Source organism: Aptenodytes patagonicus, chromosome 8, assembly GCF_965638725.1.
Source record: "Aptenodytes patagonicus chromosome 8, bAptPat1.pri.cur, whole genome shotgun sequence".
Classification (NCBI taxonomy): Eukaryota; Metazoa; Chordata; class Aves; order Sphenisciformes; family Spheniscidae; genus Aptenodytes; species Aptenodytes patagonicus.
Window position 1 is genome coordinate 4,570,496 of NC_134956.1, and position 23,867 is coordinate 4,594,362.

A 23,867-nucleotide genomic window follows, 5' to 3' on the forward strand; every position below is an offset into this window, starting at 1 on the left:
GTGACATGGCTGCTCACTTATCACATGATCTTGAGCACCTACTACAGCAACCAGTACTACAGAAGAGACAGACACAGGTTAGAGATACCTGCAACCTACCCCGAGTAAATCCTGACAATCTGAAGAGCATTTTTCACAAGAGCGCACAGCTAACCATGCAAAGTAATGAACTCAGTTTTGTGGTCCCACAATTTACATTAATGTTCTCCCTTATTAGCTCATCTCACGCTGGACTCAGTTCCTGTCCAAGATCACAGTCTCACATCAAGCTTTAACTCTGTTTATGAAATCTTCAGTACAGCCTGTAGCATATTTGGATCCTTATGTCTTCTTGACATTATCAAGACAGCATATATTACAATATGACAAATTGAGTCAATGCTCAAGATTAATGGAAGCTGGAAGAGAAATATACTTCACATAGCAACTCATCAAGTGTCCACGTGATGGACAAAACCCTACGTTTCTCTGTATCTGAATACTGCAGGGTTTGCTAAGGGATCATCAACATTTATCAGCTTATCAGGTCTCACTGACTTGCACACTTAGTCTGCGGGTTGGCTACCTTAAAAGTAAAGGCAGGAGAGGGCAAGCCTTAAATAATCATGCCAAATTCAACTCAAAAATCAGAGTTTCTGCAGAATCTGGTCATTTCAAATTCCACATCCATATTGTTAAGCTCAGCTGACTTTAAAAACTCCTTTACTCAAACTATGTTTTCAAACCATTCTGATCACTTTTCTGGGTCCCTTTCCAGATAAATAGCTCATTGCTAAGCAACCAACCCCATCCTGGCAAGCAGCACTTTTTCCTGCAGGCTGTCGTTTTGTGCTTGAGAATCTGGACCTGTATTTAAGTCAGTGTCTTGCCTTCTCTGCCTGAAATCATAATCTCCGAGACAAAACGCAAGTAGACTATTGCACTGATTTGTATCTGCAGCCTGAAACAAGAACATTGAAAGATATGCAATGGCCTGTTGTCATGGAAGTCATACGGTATCTTAATCAGAATAATTATTACCCTGCAGATCAGACAGTCGGAGAAAATACAGACTGTCATATGGAGAAGACATGTAATCCACTCAGATTCATCCATGGGCCTCTAGTAACAGTCCAAAATTTCCTATGAGTGGTTGCTAACATCAGAAAAATTAAATAACCTGAACTCTAAGATGGATAAAGCCTAAGAGACCCTCAGTAGCATCAAGTTCTGCCACGGAGGAGCCGAACCTAGAAGTCTTTCAGAGCTGTGCACTTCAACAAAGGTGGCTTACCTGACACACACAACTCAAGAGTAACTTTGTTAAAGTAATAAATGTCACCCACAGTCAAGCTGTGGCTGCCTGACCCCTAACCCAAATTCAAAACATAGCAGTGAGTGCATCTGTTTTACAACAGAGACTGTATCAACTTAAACTTGCATAAATATAAATCAGTCTTTTATAAAAATGATTCATGAATACAGTTTCATCAGCTTTCAGCATCTACATCAGCTTTCAGCATCTACATTTGAGCTGGCTAACTGCAGAGGTTTTTGTGCAAGTTAAAAAACCCCAACATTTTAAATGTATGCTTACCACCTCAGAGCATAATTAATGCAGACTGTGACAAGTGACAGCATTTATACTGAAGGTGTTCTACTTGCCTTTCAAAAACAGTTAACTAAGATATCTATAGAAAAAAGCTCCACTTTATCTCTGCTTTCTAAAGAACACTGCCAACTAACAGCATAGAAGAAAACTACTCAGAGAAACACTGAATATTTAATTCAGCTGTAAATTTAACTCTAAACTTCAGGAAAGGTGAACACTAGATGGAGCTGCCAAGTTAAAAATCCAAGCCAGCATCTCCCTCTTGTGGTAATTCTGCCCTATTGCAAACCAAGTGCTCCCCAGTTGTTGCACTGCTGAGCAAAAAGATGGGCTTTCAAACAACATCATTCTTCAGAGCTCTCATGACAGTTCATAACGACCACTCACCTGTAGTTTAACATAGTCTCTACTCTCAGACAACCACTCCAACATAATAAGTAGCATTGTGACTGAGTCAAGACTGCTGCTTGATGCAATAGCCCTCATTATCACTACAAAAAAACCCTGTTCTGTTATCTTGAAAAACACCTGACTGGCTACCTTAACAAGAAAGCTTCTGAGAACAGTTCTTGTGTGACCATCAGAAATGCACAGGAGATGACTCCCAAAGAGCTTCCTGCTCGCAGCACTGCCCACCTAAAACAAAGCAACTGCTAAAGATGAACCTAACTCTTACTGTTAGAGTCACTTACAGGTGGATATCATGTTTTGCTTAAAAATTCAGACACATGCTATTTTAGACAATAACCTATCAAACAGTGTCAACATTTTGCAAACATAAGGGTTAAAACAACCTGCAAGGAAGAGGCTCAGGGTTTGTAAGCCAAAATTGAAACTGCAGTCCTTTCTGAAACAAATAAGCTAACAAAACCACAGAGCTCCTTTCTCCTGACAAAACAGAAAAAGTTTGTTCACAGAAGTTAGAAATCAAACCCCGTTCCCCTAATTCTGATATGTTACACCTCAAACATAAACAAACTCAGTTGCATCCTCTCGGCTGTGGGAGCAGCATTTGCATACTCCTTCACTGAAGAAAAACGAGGTTAGGGAAAAGGTGAACTCAAGATACCTATTTCAGCCACTTGTTAACAGAGAATCTGGTCCCTAGAGATGCAAGGTAGCTTTAACTTCTAAAAAGCACGACACAAACTGAAAACACACGTTTGTTGTTCCTAAAGCGTCATGAGGGGATGATACAACTGGTTCGAGCCCAGTCAGTAACCAAGACTGAGTTACTCTCTCCATAGGCATAACTTCCAAGAAATTAGAACTTGCTACAATATTTGTTGATCCAAGTCACATACACACCATGCAAACACCACATAGATATAATAAAACTCCTACAAAGAGAGTTTTTGCTTCCAAAAGATACTGAATCAGTCAATGCAATACTCAAAACACCCTTGGCACCCCACACAAAATCCAGCATCCCACAGTATCCCCTAGCAGATGCAAAATCAAGTTGCCCTCTTCAAATACATACATTCACTTCACATCGAAGAGAAGGATTTGATCTTGGAGCTTCTCAAGTTCTTAATGCCATTCCTTTGGGATATCAAGTGATTTCAAGTGATCACATGGTTCTGTTTGCAATGACTCAGTATCTAAGGGTTTTCTAAGGGTTTGAAAACTCCTAGTTTTCCAGAAAATGAAAGTACTCATTACTAATATTGAGAAATTCTTTTCAAGCTCATATAAAGTGCTTTTCCCCCTTTTTTTATTTTTAAAGGAAAAAAAGCCCAAGAGTTGTAAACTCAGTTACCAACAAAGGCCAAAATAAGGTGGGCAAAACTTCACCATGGAAGGATCTGGAAGTGTATGATTTCAACACATCCATGGTAGTATAGATAAATGAACAAAATTACTGCTGCGTGACCCAGTATCAGTTCACGTCAAGATAAAATGACAATTTTACAGCCTCTATAGACTTAAAAAAAAAAAAAAAAAATCACAAACACCACACTATGTAAGAAGCCCTGTCATCTACATACTTCAGCAAGCAGACTGTATCCAAACAGCACCATAAGCAGCAGAGATTCTGAGAAAAAGGTTCTCCTGGGACTCATGAGCAACGGTTGAAAGACAAGATGAAATAAAAAAGAAATCAAAAAGAAAGCAACAATCAAAGATGGATGCATGGGGATGAAAACAGAAAAAAAGAGGAAAAAGAGTACTCAAACGACACTGGACACAAGTCAAAAAAGCATAACCATAAGAGGAACATTAAGTCCAATAACAAACACAGCCTGTCTTTAGAACAGCATCTTTTAAAGACACCTTCATAAGATAGACGGGAAAAGCATTTATTCTGGGGCATAGGAATCGTAAGTACAGAGGTTGTCAAGTCTTATGTTCAACTACCAGTGAAAGCTTTAAAATCCCAGCATACAGAGATCATTCTGCTCCAGGTCTACCCTCCAAGCTCTCAACTAGCAAGAACGAGGGGATTTCCTGATGTAATCTTTGGATCAGTGTGTTGAATGATTCTGGATCAAGCCAGAAGTGCAAAATACCTGTATAGCAGAAAATACAAATATCTAAAACTGAAGCTAGACTTACCCCAAAGATCATCCAACTAAGTAGGAGTTCAGTGTATTCCTCCTTCAAAATACAGGTGAGGAGATAAAACAACAAGGACTGGAACGGTAAGAAGATAAGAGGACTAGAGCACTAAATGCGCAAAAGAAATAAAAGTATGAGAAAAAAAATGCAGATAGCCAGTAGAAAAATGGACAAAACAGATTTCTTGTGAACAGTATCTCTCTAGAGAATCGTTAAAGAGTCATGGCATACATAAAATGCAATAGTGATTCCTATTAGGACCCAGAGATCTGTTGTTCTGAAATCGTTCTGGTTTAGTGCTAGATAAACTTCACATGAAGAAAAAAAACTAAGTCGGAAAACAACTTTTACTGCTTACACAGAAAAGAAAAAACAACATAACAATCCAGTTGCTTTGATCTTTACAACAAACCAGTCCTCCTCTCAATGGGGAGTCCCCATTCACCTTCTCACTGAAAAGGGCTAAGGCAGCTGGACACTGACATTTAGTGACAGAGCTCATCTTGAGAATACAGAGTACAAAAAAAAAAGTCATGCCAAAACAAAAACAAAGCTACATATCGGGAGTCAGGCAACCCAAGGCAAATGTTCCAGTTTCAGGAGCTACCTACAACCTCCTCCTCAGCTGCAGCCTAGAAGAGCAGTGGCACCCTGAGCCTGACACTACTACAGAACACTGAACAGCAGGGCTGCGAGGCCAAAGGCCACACCTGGTAAGGAAGGAAAGAGAGGTCCCCTCCTAATAACAAACCTAAAAGGAAAACTGAAGCTGGAACAACTGAGGTGGGTCCGGTGGAAGGAAGGCAGAAATGAACAAAAAGCACCATCACCAAAGGGAGCTCCATGCTGCGTTTTCACAGTAAACAGAGCAGTTTTCGGCATACAGCCATGATCTCAACCATATAAAATACCAATTCGCTACCGTAACTAGGAATGTTTTTCCTTCTCCCCCCACCATCTAGTGTTAGCACAAAAGGACTCAAGAGTATCTTCTTAGGGTACAGAAGTAGCTAAGAAGTGTTTTGCCACCTGTGGTTTCACACCATACAACCAAGTCTTTCAAAACACACACAGAGCTTGCGACTGTTTTTAAAATTGCACTCAGACTGCAATTGCTAAATTTAGCCACTAGATGGTGATAGAAAGCTGTTTAACTAACCCTAACGTTGTGCACAAGAGGAAATTAAAACCCCTAGTCATCAGACTCAGAAACATGCCACAGCTCTGACCGCAGAGCCATTCCCCTCCTCTCCTCAGCACTTCACAGACTGTTTCCTCAGTGGCCAGGGAGAACTGTTCTTGAGGTGCAAACTCGCAGCCGGCCTGAGAACTATGTAATAAGCCAGTAGTGAAGACAATAATTTACTAGTTGGTTTTTTCCCCAAAGCTCATATACTTCTTTCAGAGCAACTACAGATCAGTAAAAAGTTTAAGATCACATCAAACTGCTCTCAAATTCACTGTATCCGCCTCATGAGCTGTACAAAAAAAAGGCAAGAATATATTGTGCATTTGTTCCATGCTAGCTCAAGAACATAACATCATTTTCATTGTACTGTTTTCCATGAACAACACATTTTCATTGAGATTCAAGCTGGCTGCAAGATGGATATCAAAGTTCTACAGAATTAGAACTTAAAAGTCTTATTTAAGTCATGAAGAGTTGACTATATCTTCACATGAGAAACCATTGCAGTATCACCGCTTAATGACAACATTCGATGTTCCCTTGAAAAATCGTGCCAGGATGCCACAATTTTATCATTGGATGAAGTTTTGTTCCAAGTCAAAATTTAGCAGGCTGAAAATTCATTCTACTCTATCAGCCACCATATGGCACAGCACCAAAATGCTTCTAAAGCAGCCATTTCCAACAAACCTGTTAGAAAATATGAAAAAGAATGCTCTCTAGCATCGTGAGCTTGTACAGTATCTCTACAAAACAAGATAATATTAATAAAAGATATATTTGGTGTCCGAGTCCTAAACTATTTCAAGTCTAAGTAATTTGGATAAAATCAGCCACCACTGGAAACAACATTTATCACAAGTACTACATTAGCTCACTGAACTCAACATAAACATAATGGATGAAAACACCACGTTTTACAGAAAGCTAGAAATTCCAGTTGAGACAACTCCAGAACTGCAAGCCTCAGGAAGAGCTAGAGACAAAAAAAAAACCACACACCAAACCCTAAACAGATAGGTTTAGCTGACTAAAAAACTAAAGACAAAATCCTTACCATATTTTAACCACAAAATCCACGGTTGCCATGCTCACTACCGTTATCATCACCACTGTTTTTTTTCCCTGGGCCTAAGAGCAGCATTCTGCTCCCACAGACAGAACAAAAAAAAAAACAAACCACACACCACACACAAACACCCCCCCCCACACACACACACACACCACACACACACCACACTGGACAGGCCAATATGGTCACCAGGTTACAGTCAATGCTGAAATTAATCTGCAGTTTCTCTTCCATACTTAGCTGGACACTAAAGTTTAAAAACTTTTAATTTAAAAAGGAACTCATATTAAGAGAAATCAATTGTAAGAGAAGCACATTAGAATCTACCATTCAAATGAGCACTCCTAATGGAAGTAAAATGTAACTTCAGTACCACAGATTTTCAGTTTGATGATGGCCTAGGTAACAATCTGAATTTTTTTTTAGAAAATTGTACATTATCCTGTCCAAAGCACTACTGTAACTACAGTTACAGTGCTCTCTTTAAGCATTATCTCCCTTAGCCTTGAAACAGGCATCCCACATTCCTTTCCCATTCCCCTCCTCCATCCACTGTACGCAAACACCAGTGGTTCCACCTCCTGTTCTACTGGAGAGCAAACTGGCAACAGCATTGTAATGTGCCCCCCCAAGACTTAGAAGACCTTCCAGAAAACCCAATTTTTAAAAACAGACTTTTAAAAATTTATCTCATTACATGGTTACACAGAAAATTAATAGCATCAGGAAGCAAAAAAAGTAGAAAAATTAAGAGGTTGGCTGCCTACATACTTCCTGAAATCTCATACCACAGAGATTTCAGATCCAAAGTTTGTATTTCAGAGTCTGTATCCAAAGCAAGCATTAGAGGAGGTAACCTCTGTAAGCCAGGTGAAAGACTAGAAATTTTCTTTCAAAGGGGAAAAGAAAACGGGGGGAGGGGGGGGGAACACCCACAAAAAAAAAAAGGCTTGGGCTGTTGAGAGAGACCCTGCAGGTAGTTCAAGTCAAGTTTGTTTTTCACATGGTCCTTGGAAGATGCTAGTTAAACAGGATTTAAGGTGCCATCAAGTATTTTTATAACTTATAAAAGGAAGGTTTCTTGTCAGTCTTAGCTTTATCATTATGCAGGGTTTCTTCAGCTAAGTTAGTTAAACATCTGCTCCCTTCCCACCATCTTTTCAATGCTCATTGAAAACTCACTGGCACTTCAGCCCTCTGCAACGGCTACAGAAACATCTAGTTCTGCCAATTCTTTATCATAACTATATGTAACTAACTATACAATTAAAGGTTATTAGTAAAACTAATATTAAAGAACATCAGTAATATTTTAATACGTATATAATTTACTTTTCAATGGCTTTTTGTCAGCATATACTCTGCTAAACCTCTCCCTGCAATTCCCCTTGTAATTCTATCACCTGAGGGACTCAATGTTGCCATTTCTTTACTGTGTTAGGTCAATTTGATTATCCTTAACCTATAAGGTCATCTTGTCTTTTGGAATTCCAACAGTCACCCTGAATACATTGCCAAAATACCCAAACTTGACTTAGCTCTGCACCAGGAGACCAAGACAGTTGTCAAAACTATGCTGCCAAGAAAAAGGTAACAGCAGATTCCCAGCCTCTAAATTCAGGCCTGAAGAAGAGGTTTAGAGCTAAACTGAGTTTGGATAGTTTGCCCATTTGCAGCTGACAGTGTGAAGAACATCAAGAATGTATAGATATAACATCATTTCCTGAGCAGTAAGATTTCATGGCTCACTAAAAGCAGTACTGTTGTACTGTATTTTGAAAAACCCTACTATCCTGAAGAAGAAAAAAGTAGGTCCATTAATTCCCTCACTTCGACATCAAGAGATTTCACATCACCTTAATTACTTTGCCCACCGTTTATCTGAATTTGGCATGTTTCAAAACAGTTCTAGTGATATATGGACCAACACATGTTTACAATAATTGAAGCCTTCTTAACATTTCAAATTCATAAAGCATATGTGCAATGTATATAAGTTAACTTACCACACAGACTCCATGAACTCAGGATAAAGAGTTTTATAGTCATTTTCAAAATCAATCCAGCGTCCTAATCTGGTAACACTCAACTGTTAAGAAACAAACACACAGCTTGAAAGGCATCTTAACATTAAAGATCATGATACTTTTCCAATACTTATTCTGTAAAACAGCTTGATTTTTAAGTGTAGTGTTTGTCCCATATCAGTGAAACATCTATGAAGTATTTTAGCCTGACAATAGTTCCAAACAGTGTATTTAAACAGGCAAAAATAAGCAAAGAATGAAACCGTGCACATAATTGTTTAGAACTAAGGTCACACAACAGGCAAATGTGTTCAACGCTACCAAACAGAAATGGTGCATCATTTGGATCATTCATCAAATAGAAATGGTGGATCATTCAAGGCTCAGCCGAGGTTCAAACGTCTGAAAATTGCTTTTGATTACAGTGGTCTTGCGTCTATTTTTAAAACCACTCATTGCAGAGACCATCAAAATCCAGAACACACAGTCTATCAGCTTTCAGTTATGTGAAAACATGATGTAATTCAAAGACAAAGAAATGCTGAAAGAAATTGATATGTCACAAGAAGTTATCAAAACTATTTCAGGGCCAACTGCCGCTTTTGACTTCCCAAAGCTATGACAGGGCTGCCAAAGGCCACAAGACTGACAGGTGTTAGTCCCTGTCTCAGGACAGATTATGGTCACATCCATTGGCACAGAATATGAAAACTAATGCGTAATAAGCTAGCTATGGGATTCACTTGGACAAGTGGTACCCTCTTGCTAATTTCACAGCTATCAGAACCCCTAGCTCTGCAAATAACCAAGCCCAGAGACACCTGTCCCGATACTGTTAGACCATACTGAATGTCAAACTAGTGAAGTGAAAACAAATACTGAACCTCAAACTAGTAAAGCAAAGACAAAGCAAATGAGTTCTCTCACCTCTATTTTCACATAACACCTGAGCTCCTGAAATATATCAGTTTTGATTCTGACCTTTAAGCCACTCTGACATTGCACTATTAAGATCCAAAGCCTAGGACTGATTAGTACAAGAATCCACAAAGTTGGAATATTATGTTTCGTCTCAGCACTGAAAGATCTTACACATCCAAGGAACCTTTTATATTTCTTCATAAGGTTCAAACATCTGCTAGCCACTCCAGACAGAAAATAAACACTATCTCCAATAGGAATGCTGGGAATTCCTCTCCTAACACTATCCCAAAATATCTGAATTTATTACCAGCCCAATCACAAACAGGATATTTAAATGAATCTCATTATTTTTTATTAATAATCTAAAATATGTCTGTGTGTGGAAATACACACATATACATGCACAGGTTTATGCACAAAACAAAATACAAAATCCATCTACCATCCAGAAGACTAGGTATTTGGACTAATCAGCACTGCAAAAAGAGCAGTTGCTGAAGACACAGCAAGTTAAAAGGAACAACTATGGAAAAGAAAACACGAACCAGAATGAACCTTGTTATTTTTATTTCTAAAAGCAACAAAGAATAATTGATGATGTTTTTGAAATACAAAATTTCAGGGTATAGATGAATGATTGTACGTTTGAAAAAAAAAAAACAAACTCTGTGCTTTTCATCCAGCCACTCACTTAGATTTAGGCCACAGCTATTCTAACAAAGGCAGCTGTAGTTTCTTCGGATACTGGCCGTAACTTCAAAATGCTCCCAAGGGCAAGAGGCAAGTGATACTCAAGTAAGAAATTGCTATTTCAATCAAAAGGAATATAGCAGGACTAGAGAACATACAGAGGACTGTCATGGGGTAGAACAGCTTCTGCATGAGGAAAAACTAAAGAGTTAGGACTATTCTGCCTAGAAAAAGAAACAACTGATGGCGAAGATAGAGGTTTACTAAAAATTATAGAAGAACTACAGTTCTTCAAACTAGGTATAGGAATGCCTTGATACAGACTGTTTAGAGGCCATCAGTATACCTAGATTCAAAATGTAGCTAGATAAATTCATGAGGGGGGAAAAAATCTGTTACGGATTATAAACTAGGGAAAAAAAAAAATCCTTTGGCCTAGGAAGGCCTTGTGCCACAAAGGCTGAAAAAACGTGGCCTGTTCTTCCATTCTTCCTTCGGCACTTGCTATTGCATGTTGTCACTGTAATATAGTGGCACAGCTAGGAAAGCACCTGGGCCACTCCTCAGCTCCAGAAAGCCATAGAAAAGAGTCATCACTTCACAGACATATCAGACTGACAGCAAATACAAAGTACTGGGCTAAATGTACTTTATTCTGGCCACACTGCTAAGGACAAAAATAAGGAGCATCAGGTTCTATGCACAGGATGAATATTATTCGGAGTTAGAAAAAAACCTGTGCATCTCTTAAGAAAATATCTAACCCATCTACTTGGAACAGCTCTCCAACCTCCAGAGTCTGCACAGACCAATGCTCCGCGTATCACTATATTCATGGGATGCAAAGTTTAGACCAATATTCTCTTGGAAGACGGAGGGTTTACCACCCCTATTCTGACACAAGATCAGATGCTAGAACTTCTGCTGTTCCAGAAATACAACCTATAGTCCTACACTCTGGCAATGAAAAGACTGAAAAGTGAGCAGGGGGGTGGGGAGAGGGGGGCAGAGAAGCAGGGAGGTTAGTGTGCATTTCCTTCATTGGTTCCATTTGAAAACCAAAGTCAGATCTTGCTTTCAGTTTTCTACACAAGAGAAGACACGAAGAAAGAGATAACTTGTTCAGTGTATCTAGTTAGACACTCTGAGCTCCAGGTTACCTTAAAGTAACCTTCTCTTGACATCACAGCAGTCTCCCTGTTCCGGGACACAATGTTGTTCTTTTTGTTCCCCTTTCAGGATCACCAGCTAAAGACATGAGACTTACGCATATAATCAAATAGACAGAAGGATGAAGTTCCCCCCAGCTGAAAGGCTTTCGCACACATACTATTAGAAATGTACAGCAGAATATGCACTGAGTCTTTACTTACCTCCCATTCCTTCGAGTATCTCATCACAATTCCTCTGCATTGGTTGTTGTATTCTTCAATCCCCATCTTCGCCACGTCCTCTGGCCCTTTAATGCCTAAGGTCTTGTCAATCTCATATTCCTGGGAGCATTGAGAACAACCAGACAAAAAAAAACACACGCCGTCATCAAAAGCTTTCAGGATTTCTCTGGATACTTTATTTATGTTCTACGCATTCTAATGCGGCTAAAGGGCCTCCTTTATCCTTTTGAGATTCCATGAGTATTGCACCTGAATTAAGCAGATATTTCAAAGGATAACCCTGGTATGATTGTTTCTTTACTATCTTTAGAAAAAGAAAAAAAACATTTTCTGAAATACATACCAAATAAATACATGTTTATAGTAACGGACAGAGTGCCTGAAGAAGGGACCAGTAGGAAGCACCTGAAATTACCACACAGGCAAAAGCCAGAGCAACACACTGGACAAAGAACTTCCATTCCTCTTTTAGCAACAAAGCCGGGCATAAGAGCAATAGAAACATGATTGATAAGCGGGTAACAACATGGAAAGAGGAACCAACAGAAGAATCTGTAGGCAGACATGTTACACATACCACAGGCAAGCCATGGCAATCCCAGCCAAATCTTCTGTCAACATGAAAACCACTCTGATGAGCAAATCTGGTTACTATGTCTTTAATGGTTCCTGCAAGAATATGGCCATAGTGTGGAAGCCCAGTAGCAAATGGAGGGCCATCATAGAAGTTAAACCTAAAACACAAGACAACATTCTTAATTAAATCAAAAAAACTGAGAATCAAATCTTCAAACAGGGTGAGTGTATCTGTATGCTTATGCTTCTTATGTCTTACTAGGACAACATCAATTTCTTCCTCTTCTATTATCATTCAGCACAGGCATCATGTTGGCAGTGGGACTAAGGGGAACATTTCAACTCATTCAGTTCTTACTGAATGCCAGTTCTACTATGATTACTACCAAAAACGCCAGCATGCTGTTCCACAGCTGGCAGACATAGGAAAGAGCTGTCCTTGCTTACCTGCAGACTTCTTTTATAAACCCACCAAGGGGAAATCACAGGTTTATTACTACTGTTTGTATGCTGTTGATTCTTCACAAAGTGAAATATAAACAATAACTGACATAACTGCAACATTAGGCAAAACTGCTATCTGCAAAGGCAGCAGCTCTTGTTAACAGGACTGAGGCAAAAAAAAAGTAACTACAGCTAAGCCAACCTTGCACTGTCACACACAGTTGCTACAGCTTTTAGCAGATTCTTACCTAGGTCTATTCTTTGATTGCTTTAGGCATTCCTGGAAACAACTGAGATTTTTCCAGAGCTCCAATATCTTCTCTTCCTCATTTGGGAAAGTTATGTTTTCTGGAACTTGATGAACCATTCTTTCCCAGCAACAGCCAAGTAGAGAAAAGAATAAATATTGAACAGAAGTGAGAAAAAAAACGACTTCATGAAGACAATTTATTGTCTTACAAATCCATGTCACCAAACCACACCTCAGTTTTTCAAAGATCTTGATTCAGTGTAGACATGGAAGCAAGCACTACATTCTAAAAAAAAGCCTAATAATTTTGACAGACTACCACCAAAATTTTGTAACAGGAAAAGGATTCTCCATTCACTCAACTAGTGTCATTCATTTTTTACTACGCTTTTATTTTTGTTTCCTATAGAAAACAGTCAAAGGGCAAATTATTTTTTGGTTACAAGTTTAGGGTTTGGTTGGGGTTTTTTTTTTTTTTAGGAAAAGTTTCCAAGTTCAAACTGACCTTTCAGCATCAGTTTGTGAACTAGTGAGACTTACTTTAAGTGCAGGAGCTAAAACTAGTGAAGAGGCAGCTCCTTTTCACTGTACACCTATTCCCACTATTTAAAGGTTTAAAACAGCGTTTTTCCATCTAGCTAGGCCACCATTCTCAGATGCTCCTAAAAGCAGCTAGGCTTCAGATAGCATAGTCGAAACACATTGCAATGAAAGATGAACATGTGGGGAAGAATTCGAACAAACAGATGAGGAAAAAGATCAGAGACCTCAACTGTGCATCCTGAAAAGCTCTAACTTCCAGAGTACTGGCAAAACTACTAGTCTCTTTCTAGTCTCTTTTTTTTTTCCTCTTCAGTTTTACAAGTATGTCAAAACTAAGCTACAAGGGGCTACTTCTTGCTGGCCATTTCCTGAAGGTCTGTTTTCATTTGGTGGGTTTTGGCCACAAGAGCCCAAAGCCATTCTTCAATTCTAGGTAAGTCAACAAAAATCACTACAAGCAAAATTATGTGCGAGCTTTCTTCACAACACAGGGAAGAGAATTCTCAACATCATTAGAAATACACAATAGAGCTGCCTGGTGTTCCAGACCTGCTACAAGATTCAAAGGGGTCACATTTCAACAAAAGGCTACAGCAAGCACTAAGCAAAAGCTCTGTGGAATAGGGATATTTAAGACAGGAGTTCCATAACAGAAGAAAACTGGTTATGAAGGTTATAACAAATGACTGCAGAGAAGAAACAGCTTCTCCCACCTCTAACTTTAGTGATGCTGCTCCTTAGCACTTACACCAAAACGAGCTGAGTACTACACATTAGCCTCGAGTTTTGCTTAGCATTGTAGAATTACAAGCAATGGCACAAGGACTGAGTCTTCTGATTTACTGAGGTTTGTCAAATAGCAACTATAAGCAGCAACAAATGCAAATGCATGAAGACAATACTTCAAGTTACAGGAGACACACTGCTTGGTAGCGCTAAAGTTCCAAAACATTTACTTAAATGAAACCCAGAACACCATAGAACTTGCTAGCTCAATGCTTGAACCCGTATGAAAAAACGTGCCCCAAGATGAAACCTACAGACAAATTCCACCATTCATAATTTTTGTATTAATGACAGATCATTCTCCCCACTAATAAACCTGAATTATCAAATAAGACAAGAAATGCATGGTACCACAACCTGGTACACAGGTGACACAGCAGCTGGAGGGGAAATCACGAGCTGACAAGGAGCACATGGACAGGGCCTGGATGTATTCTTAAAAAGGTAATAACCAGTCTTAGCACATTAAGTTACAGTACATGCAACTTGTACAAGAGTTTTCATCATCGTATCTCAAAGCACTCAACAAAGCACTAATTAGACCATGCCACTTCTCAGTAATTTGATCACAGCGCCGGAGACAATGGAGATGATAAAAGAATTCAGCCTTAAAGCTTATTTCCTGCAAGCCAGCTGACTTGAGAAGAGGACTAAGGATCCACACATTTTACTTAGATAAAGCTCAGCCTTCGCAATTTAGTAATAACTGCAAAGGTTTTGGCAACTGGCTCAGCTGTCAAGTCCCCATAATCTAATAAATTAAATACATGTTTAAGGTTTAGTCTGTAACTGTGACCGGGCTATGGAAGCTGCTCACATATCACAGACTCCATGCGTAAATCACAGTATCACTTTTGGCCCATTTCTACCAACTGAAGCACTGTATGCACAAACCAGTGTCCAGTAACCACAGGGCACAAATTCACAGACACTCTTATCAATATTACAAGAGAAGTTTATTATGTCAGAATTAGGAAAAAAAAAATTACTGATGAGAATTAATATGTAACAGTCACTACAGGTCAGTTTTTTCAAGTTACAGAACTGAATTTTAAACTGATTGACTTAAAAGACAAGCCACGTTTAAAAATCTATCTATGGCTCAACCTCAGCTGAGCAAAAAGCAAAGACTTCTGTGTTCAGTAAAAGCATAATCAGTTTACAGACCGAGATAGGAATAATTCCATATACCTACAGCAAAAAAAGTTCATTACTATAAACAACCTAGGTATTTTAAATCAGAAATAATCAAGGACAACTCATTACTTTCAACACAGACTGAGTGAAAACATCACAAATTATGTTACAGACATTATTACACAAATGCATCTAATAAAACAACACTTTTGGACAAGACTGCAAATTTACACACAGATTAGTAAACACAAGGGTTGGGGTTTTTTTTGCTTTCTTGTTTCTCTATTTATTTTATGCTGACAAGAAGTATTAAAGTTTAAGTCAATGCACCGCTAGGGAACTTTTTTTTTTTTTAAGTACACTCACTTTTTCTAAAAGATAATAACATTCAATAGGAAAGGCGTCAAAGTTTGTAGATTGTACTACAGCAGTCTCAAACTTATGCTGGGCTTTTTATCTAGAAGAAAAAAAATAAACAAGCATTAAAACCATAAAAGCAAGTCAGAATGTGGTTTTTTGCATATTAAGACAAAAAAAATCAATATTTATCAATAAAAATGCCACTATGAAGGAAGTGAACCAGTATTTCAGAAATGCGTTGGCCTTAACCTATATCACATATAGATAGATGATTAAAACAAAGTAGACTTCAAGATATTACTCATTTTGTTGACTGAGAAACTGAAAAGATAAAAGAACCAGTATGAACTAAAAGCTCACAAAAGGTCTCCTAATTTCAAGGGGTTTATGATCAGTCTCTTATCCTTGTTCCAGTCACCTTCCCCCACAAACTATTCTATATAAGAGACCTATGCACAAACTTCCCTCCGTAGACTAGGAGGAGCCTCCTTTCTCCATCTACAGATGCCTTCCCCAAAGTTAAACAACACGTTATTTTACATACACACAGAACTAGGCTCCCCATTTCTGCCTTTTTAGGTACTGAGCTTTGAGGCAAGGCAATTTCTGGGGGAACAATATTCAAAACTGTTCATCTGGTAATCAAAAGCATCCATTTCTAGAACAGATGGAAAAAAACAAGTTTAAAATAAAAGGAAGGATGGGTGGCAACAGAAGGCTAAGCTCCAGAACAAATGTTGCTTCTGAAAATCTTGTGCTAATGCCTTACATAGGGAATAAGATTGCAACACTAATCAAAGACCTGAGAACAGGTGGGGGGGAATCATGCACACCTACTGTAACTAGCACTTTACATGAACCACCAAATAGTTGGAAATGCAAGAATAAACTTATTTAAAAAAAAAAAAAAAAAGCAACCAGTTTTCTTCTCCAAAAGGCCATAAAGCTGCCACCCTCATGGCCAGTCGCCCTAACACCACAATTTCTAAGTGTAATGACTTCAGGGAAAAATTTAAAACATGGTTTTCTTCACAAAAGTTTTGGTTTTGATGGTAACATAGAAAATTTATATTTACACCTTATTCATAGCACGCTGCTAACGGCCTGATTATTCCACTACTCTATTTGATGGGGCACGAAACTGAGGAGTTACAGACTTTTCTTACTAAAAAATATGCCTCAAAGCGAGCAGCTCAGAAAACTAAACTGGGAAACTAGGAAGCAACAGTTTCTAATTTCTAAACAGGTAAATGAAGTCTACTCAAGCTGAGCCGGATACTTGAGGATGGGTTAGGGGAAGTGTATCAAGCATAATTCATCTCAACATATCACTCAAGATGAAACAGTACCAGAGATGGACCACAGCCCATCTGACCCTCAACAAGGAGTGTTTCTTTTTATGCTGAAAAGCCAATTAAAAGATTGCTAAAACAGTGAGCGGACTCATAAATTAATACCATGTTTAGACACAAATATATTACATACTATGCAAGAACTCAGTTTTACCCTATGTCTTATAATCTCTTAAGCAGACTTTTCTGTTGTCTTCATACTACCTTGATTAAAAGCGTAAAATTTGTCATTATGCAAAAAAAACTAGGTTATTTTGAAATAACTTTGAACTATGTATTTAAAAAAATCAGAAGGTACTGTCAGTTGAGTTAGCAAACGCTGCTGTTATGTGCCAGCTAAATTCTGCTATTACCTGACAGTCGCTTCCTAAGCACATCACCGACAAAACTGAAAAAATATGCTTTCTTCAGTTTCCAGAAGGCTCCTGGGGGGGGATGGTGGAGCCAACATTTGCTGAAGATGGAAACATCAAATCCACCACAGCTACACCAATCAAAAGCGAGCCTTCCTCAAAAATCTCCCCCCTGTTAGAAGGATGCTGAAGTGGAATGCTTAAGACATATTACACATCGCAAGGCATCTTAGGTTCTTCGTTCAACTAATTAATGAAATTAAGCCTTGATGGGTACTAAACTCTGCAATAAGGGAACTGGTTAACCTTTAATAAGTACCCGTTTTAAGTGATCGCTAAATTCCAGAAAAAGCAAAGAATCTGTATAGCACCCAGCAAAATCTAAGAGTAAAATATCTTACACATAAACATGACGTTATACATAGAAAACACGTTAGCTCTAACGCCTGAAAAGGCGCTAATAACGTCAAAACCCAGCAGCGGAGCAGCCAGCCCGGCCGCTTCCCCGTTAAGGCGCTCCAGGGCTCCGGGCGGTGACAGGACAGGCGCCAGCCGGGCCACAAACCGCGCCGGGCGACCCGCCGCTGACCGGCGCGGGGGGAGAGCGGGGCAGGCACCCAGTGTGCGAGCCGCGAGTCTTCTGTGACACCCTAAAAGGCACCGTCCAGCACCGGCGCCCTCACGAAGCGCCCCCGAAAACCCCGCAACGTCCCCGGGGCCCCGGCGCCGCCCCTCCCTCAGGCCTCTGAGCCGACCCCCGCCTCACTGACACCCCCCCTCGGCCGGCCGGCGGGGAACGGAGGGGGGATGCGGGGGGCTCGGGAGAGCGGCCCCGAGGGCCGGGCCGGGCCGGGCCCCGCCGCCGCTCACCTCAGCGCCGCCCGTCCCGCAATGATGCAACCGCGCCTGGGAAAGCATGACAGGAACCACCGGCGGGCACACCCGGCAGCGGCGGCCAGTCAGCGCGCGGCACGCTTAGGGCGCAATAAGGCGGCCTCCCATTGGGCACGCCGCTCTCCTGGAAACGCCAGGTCACGGCGGCGCGGGGCAGACCGGGAAACCCTTCCCGCCCTCCCGCCCTGCGCCTTCTCATTGGCCAGGACAGGCCGGGGGCGGGGCCTCCCGCGAGCGGGGCGGTGGAGGGGCCGACGCTCCCCGCCGTGAGGCGCGGCGGGGCTGGGCGGGCCGCGTTGGACGGGGGAGGGTGGCTCCTGCGCTGGTTTTAATGGTTCACATTTCTTTCACAAACTGAAGCGGCTTTTTAAAATGTCCAGTGGTTGCCATCGCTGCGCCTGCGCACGGGGAGCGCAGCGCCGTCGGCGGAGGCGGCTGCCGGCGGAGGGAAACCTCCGTTTGGGGACCCCAAGACGTGACCCGCGGCGGTATTTCTGGGTTGGGAACGCAGAAAGTGAAAACGTTTTCCCTCGGCCGCAGGATTTCCCCTCGCACACACGAAAAACCTCCAAAATCCTGAGAGTGAAATAAACTTGAAGTGAAATAACCTTGAACTTTGAGTTCGGGAGGGACTTGCAGCAGCGCGCCCCCAGCCTAAGCCTCTGCTCGGAGGGAAATCGCAGGGAGGAGCTTTGCTGGGCTTCTTCCAAAAACTGGGTACCAAGTGCGTCTCCAGAGACTACCAAACACACGCCTCAGAAGCTTGAACTTCCCTTAAGGGAATACTCTTAAATACGTTGAGGTACCGATTCTTACGACTGTAAATACAACAGAAGTCCCCTCTTCTGCCGCTGCACTCCAACGAGAACAAAACTTGTAAAGGGGTTCCCATATGTCAAAGGAAACAAGGATTTGAAAAAGTATTACTGGCTGCCATCCATAGCATCGTGAAATTACAAAACGTTTCCTTCCACCTATAGAAAGTGCTGAAAACAGCTGTGGAAAGGCTCTGGACAGTGAAAAATGGAACAGAATCCAGGACAAGCATGAAGAGAGAGTACTCTTTGCAGACTAGACATCTGCACACCTCAACCCCCAACCAAAACAGACCGTGGGGAATGAAGTTCAGATCAGTCATGGTCTGAACAGTCCAACTGCCTCAGCTGCCTCCACGTAATGACTTTCAATTACTCTTTAAAACTTTTATACTAATACAAATGTAGGTAATCAGTAAAAGCTAGCTTTTCATTTTGATTTTCAGGACTAGGTGCAAGATCAACTCACTGGTCGGCGCAGGTCAGCGTCTCAGTCTGCGGAGGAGGGACACAACCAGATGCGAAGCACGTCACGTTAAACAGAATTCTTGCCTGCACAAAGAAGCACAAGGCTACTTTCTACACAGAATTTCATACGTCACTCTAGAATAGCTAAAAGGGGAACTCGATCTGCATCAAACTCAGAGAAACACAGAAAATGTGAGACGAGGCCAGAGTAAGCAGGACTGACCAACGGGACAGGGAGAGAGCGGGTGCATGTGCTTGCCAGGAGAGAGTTTCCAGTATAAACACAATGCAGAGATTCCTGTGTGGATCCGGGATATTCTGTATCCAGGAGGGAAGTTTGAAGTGGCAGAAATCTGTTTAACCTGTATTGCTTTCTAATGCATCTAAAAAGCTATGAAAAGGCCTGTGACAACTCAGAACCAAAAGGAGGAGGACTTGGGTTTTACCACCTGTAGTTCCTTCAACTGAGTGTATTATTTTGTCATGTTTTGGAGTTTCTGTTGTTTTTTTTTCTTTTAAATCTAAGAAGTGTGATTCAAGATTGAAGACGGGTAGGTAAGAGAGGAATAAAATGCAGAAAAGAATAACTGATTCAGAGATTTTACTCATCTTACCATTATGGACCTTTTCTGTACTCAGAAAGCTTTCTTCGCTATGCAGGCAGATGAACAGTACTTTCAGGAAGCCTTTAATTTAATTTAACAGTGCCTTCTGTTAATTTACTTTGAACTCCCCCCCCCCACCAAGTAGTGTAAGCTTACTTTAAAAAAAACCCAAACAGGTTCAGACCACTTCATGAGCTATTTCTTTATAAACATGCGCTTCATCAAATCTGAAAGCACTGCAGCCTCCCCCTGCTTTCACAGTCCTTCAGATTACAGAGGTTGCATTTTTTTTAGACAGCTATAACTTGCGCTTGCTCCAGTGCCAACTCCTTCAGTTTTGGACTTTAGTTTGTAAAACATACAGGTGATAAGGCCAGTTGACTTTAAAATGGAATACTGTATGATTTCTGAATGGAATTTAAAACAAACACTGCTTAAAAATATGTATTCTTAAGCAATGAAATACTGACGTTGACAATTTGTTGTCAACAAATCCAGATTTTCGCCTTGTCCCCCCCTGTACATTTTGTACTTCTTTACCCTTCACTAGTACATAATAAAAAAACGTTATCTACATGAAAGTCTACTGTCCTTATTCATGCACGGCCTTCAATTGAAACCATTTGGGCCACAACACTGAGCTCGTTTTTCATAAACAAATCGGCCATAAAGAAGGGGTGAATAGGGAAGTCGCTGTCATACTTAGTAGTGCAATAGTTACACACAGAGCCAAAAAAACCCGCATTTGAAAACCAAGGGAAATCTGTAGCAGAGGGATCAAGGCCCAGCACAGATAACTGGGACAGTCCCCAAACTGTAGGAATGGATGTCTCTGCTCTCATTTTTCACAAAATACTGTTTAAAAATCACCGACTCACCCGGAAAGGTTAAAGGGAAGAAACGAAAGCCTCGAGAGGGGACTGCCCTCCCTCTCCCCCCTCCCCTCTAGCTAAATGCCAGCTCAAACCCCCTCACACCCGGACCCCTCTCTCCGGTACGGGCCGTGCCTGGGCCGCGGCCAGGCCTCAGCGCCGCCCGCCGCGCCCCGCCCCGCGCCTCCATGGCGGCGGCTGCCGCGGGGTGGGGAGCGGGCCCCGCCGCCCCTCCGTCGGGGTTGTGCCGGTTATCGTCGCCGGTCAAGCGATGCCCCCCCCTTCCCCCCCGCCCCCGCCCCCGCCCCCGGAGCCGGGCAGACCGGAGAGAAACCCCACCGGGTCGTGTGTCCTTCTCCGCCCCCGAGGCGTGAGGCGGCCCGCCGGACCCCTCCTCGCCGTCACGGCGGTGGAGGCCTCCCCTCCCCGCGCGTTGCGGGGAGAAGGCGCGGTCACCCCTCGCTCAGCCACGGGCACCATTTTGTGGACTACGAGCGGGACGATCACCGTTCCCCGGGGGTGGCGTCGGCCCCAGTCAGGAGTTACGGGGGAAGGGGGGCAGGAGGCACTGGCACAGAGCGCCGCGGCTTTCCAGCGCTTCGTCACGGGCCCCAGGCCGCTGCCGGCGGCGCCAGGCGCTCGGCGCTGACGGCTCGGGGAGCCCCTTTCTGCCCCGCACCCTCGCTGAGCACCGGCTCTGCCCGGAGCCATTACGCCTGCCCAACTCCAGCGCCCCTCCGTGCCTCACGGGCGGCTTAAGCAGTTTACGTACTGCCACTGCAACGGAGAGGAGGGCAACGGCACTTGCGTGGGGAACTGAGCGCAAAAGGTGTTCGTGAATAGGGGAAGGAACAAAATACCGCTGTCGGAGCGCTGAGCCAAACCAAAACGCACCGGACGGGGGGAAAGATCCCGGGATTAACCCGGGAGACGGGAGCGCGCGGCCCGGCGCGGCTCGTCGTGGCGCAGTGCGCCCGCGCTCACTGGACACGGAGGACGAGGTTTGGCGAGGACAGACTTGCTCAGGAGCGGCTGTGCTCCACCCCCCCCGCGGCGCTGCGGCAGTTGGACTGCGCCGGGCGGTATAAATAGGGGGTGTGTGGGGGCGCCCCACCAGTTGGCGTGGGGCGGCGGGCGCTGCCGGTGGTGTGCGGTCCCTGTGGCTCGGCGCCTTCCCCGCACCCTCCCCTCACCCGCTACTCTCCCGGGCCTTGCCCCGGCCCGCTGTCCCCTGGCGGAGCGCTGACAGCCCGGTAGCGGCCGGCTGGGGAGCGGGCGAGATCATCTCTCCGAGGCGGCGGCTTGGAGCCGGTCAAGCTGCCCCCCATCCCGCAGCTCTTCAGCCAGGCTATGTGCTGTAAAGGGGCTCCGCTCAAGAAAAAAACAGAGCGGATCGTGAAAAGGTAGAGGCGCCCGGGGAGGCCCCGGCGAGCGGGGACGCCGCAGGGCTCTTGGAACCGGCAGCTCGGTCCAGGGGAAAGGGGGAGAAGGCGCACCGGGGAGTCGACGGCGCTGGACTTGCTCGGCGGGGGTGTCCCGGCAGCTCTCCCGACGGCGAGGAGCATGTGAGAGCGACGGGCCGCGATGCTGCGACGCGCGGAGCTGATCGTGTGCGGCGGCGGAGCGCGGCGTCCCCCCTGGGAGCCCGCCCGCGGCGGAGGGGTGCCGGGAGGCGCTTTCCCGCCGCCGCTGAAGGGCGGCGAGCCGCGGCGGGGCGGCAGCCGGTCGCGCTGGCCCCCGGGGCGGCGCGGGAGACACCCCGGCGTCTCGCGGAAGCTGCTGGGCAGCCGCACGCACAGCCACTACCAGCACTCCCAGCAGCAGCAGCAGCAGCAGCACTGCCGCGCCTTCCGCCGCTGCCACCGGCCCGCGCGGCCGCGGGTGCTGCTCTCGCTGCGGCCCGTCAATGTCCTGGGCCGGCGGGCGCCGGGCATGCGGGCGCCCCGCAACACCAACCAGTTCCTGATGCGGGAGAAGTACCAGCTCATGCACCTGCGCTCGGACTCGGTGGGCACCGAGAGCGGCGGGTCGGACTGCGAGATGGACCCGCTGGACATGGACTCCTACCTGGGGGTGCTGGAGAACGCCCGCGGGGCGCTGATGGAGTGCGCCGGGGAGGCCGGCCCCGCCGCCCGCTCGCCCCCCGCCCCGCGCGGTGCCGGGGGCGGGGCGGTCGCGGACCCCCTGCAGGAGGAGAGCCAGCAGTACTTCCCCTCCGAGGACGATGTGATCGAGAGCGAGCTCTTCATGGAGAGGGACTTCGACGAGTTCTGCAGCAGGATCGCCTGAGCCCCCGCGGACGGGCGCTGTCACGGACGCGCTGCTCCGGCTTTCCCTGGCCGGTTTGGGGTGGGAGGAGAAGTCTGCTGGCCGCGAAGCCTTTCCGCCTCGGGGGGGGGGGGGGAGAGGTTTATTTATTTCTCAGTCACCCCTTTGCGTTTTTGTCAGGGGGGGGGTTGGCTACTTTTATAAACGTCTGTGTGCGTAAAAAGGGGGGGACCCCCCAGCACCTCCCTTGTCAATAAAGCGAACTTTTCTGAAGGCGAGCTGGAGCGGACCGCGCTTTGTTCGGGGCACCTGGGGGGGCTGCCGGGGCAACCGCTGCCCCCGGGGGCGCTGGAGAGACCGGGAGGGAGGGGAGGGACGGCGAGTGTCCGTGGGAGGTGGCGGCGAGGGCCGGGCCAGCGCGCCCGAGGGGGGGGCGAGGGGGGGGCCGCGGCCCGGGCCTCCTCCGGCCCCGCCTCCGCCATCGGGGACTGGGGGGGGACGGGACGGGGACGGCTTCTCACGGCCTGTTTACGTCCAAAACCAGCGCGGAAAAGTTTCACGCGTTCCTGGCTCTCGCTCCTTTTTCTCCTTCCCTACGGAAAAGTCGTTTAATTACCGCTGCAAGCGGAGGAAAGCCACCTAGGGAAAAACGGCCCTTTGCCCACCGCCGCGGAGGGCAGCGGCGGCTGCCGCTG

The 23,867-nt window shown here is 44.4% G+C and overlaps 1 protein-coding gene and 1 non-coding gene across 3 annotated transcripts in view; both read right to left on the reverse strand.

Moving 5' to 3' along the window:
• IARS1 (isoleucyl-tRNA synthetase 1) overlaps window positions 1–19,551 on the reverse strand; it is a 116,312-nt gene extending 96,761 nt beyond the window's left edge. Inside the window, exons 1-6 of one of the 2 annotated variants that reach the window (XM_076346026.1) lie at window positions 19,429–19,551; window positions 15,552–15,642; window positions 12,718–12,837; window positions 12,027–12,183; window positions 11,429–11,548; window positions 8,421–8,503 (exon numbers count right to left, since the gene is read on the reverse strand). In XM_076346026.1, the coding sequence (XP_076202141.1) occupies window positions 8,421–8,503; window positions 11,429–11,548; window positions 12,027–12,183; window positions 12,718–12,836 (479 nt within the window). In that variant the 5' untranslated portion in view covers window position 12,837; window positions 15,552–15,642; window positions 19,429–19,551. Of the gene's footprint in view, window positions 1–8,420; window positions 8,504–11,428; window positions 11,549–12,026; window positions 12,184–12,717; window positions 12,838–15,551; window positions 15,643–18,120; window positions 18,188–19,428 lie in introns of those variants that run through there. The other variant, XM_076346024.1, reaches the window with a different exon arrangement.
• Window positions 14,830–14,964, reverse strand: LOC143164340 (small nucleolar RNA SNORA84). Its single transcript, XR_012996051.1, has one exon. It is a non-coding gene; the product is annotated as a small nucleolar RNA SNORA84 (small nucleolar RNA).
• Window positions 19,552–23,867: the final 4,316 nt, after the last annotated feature.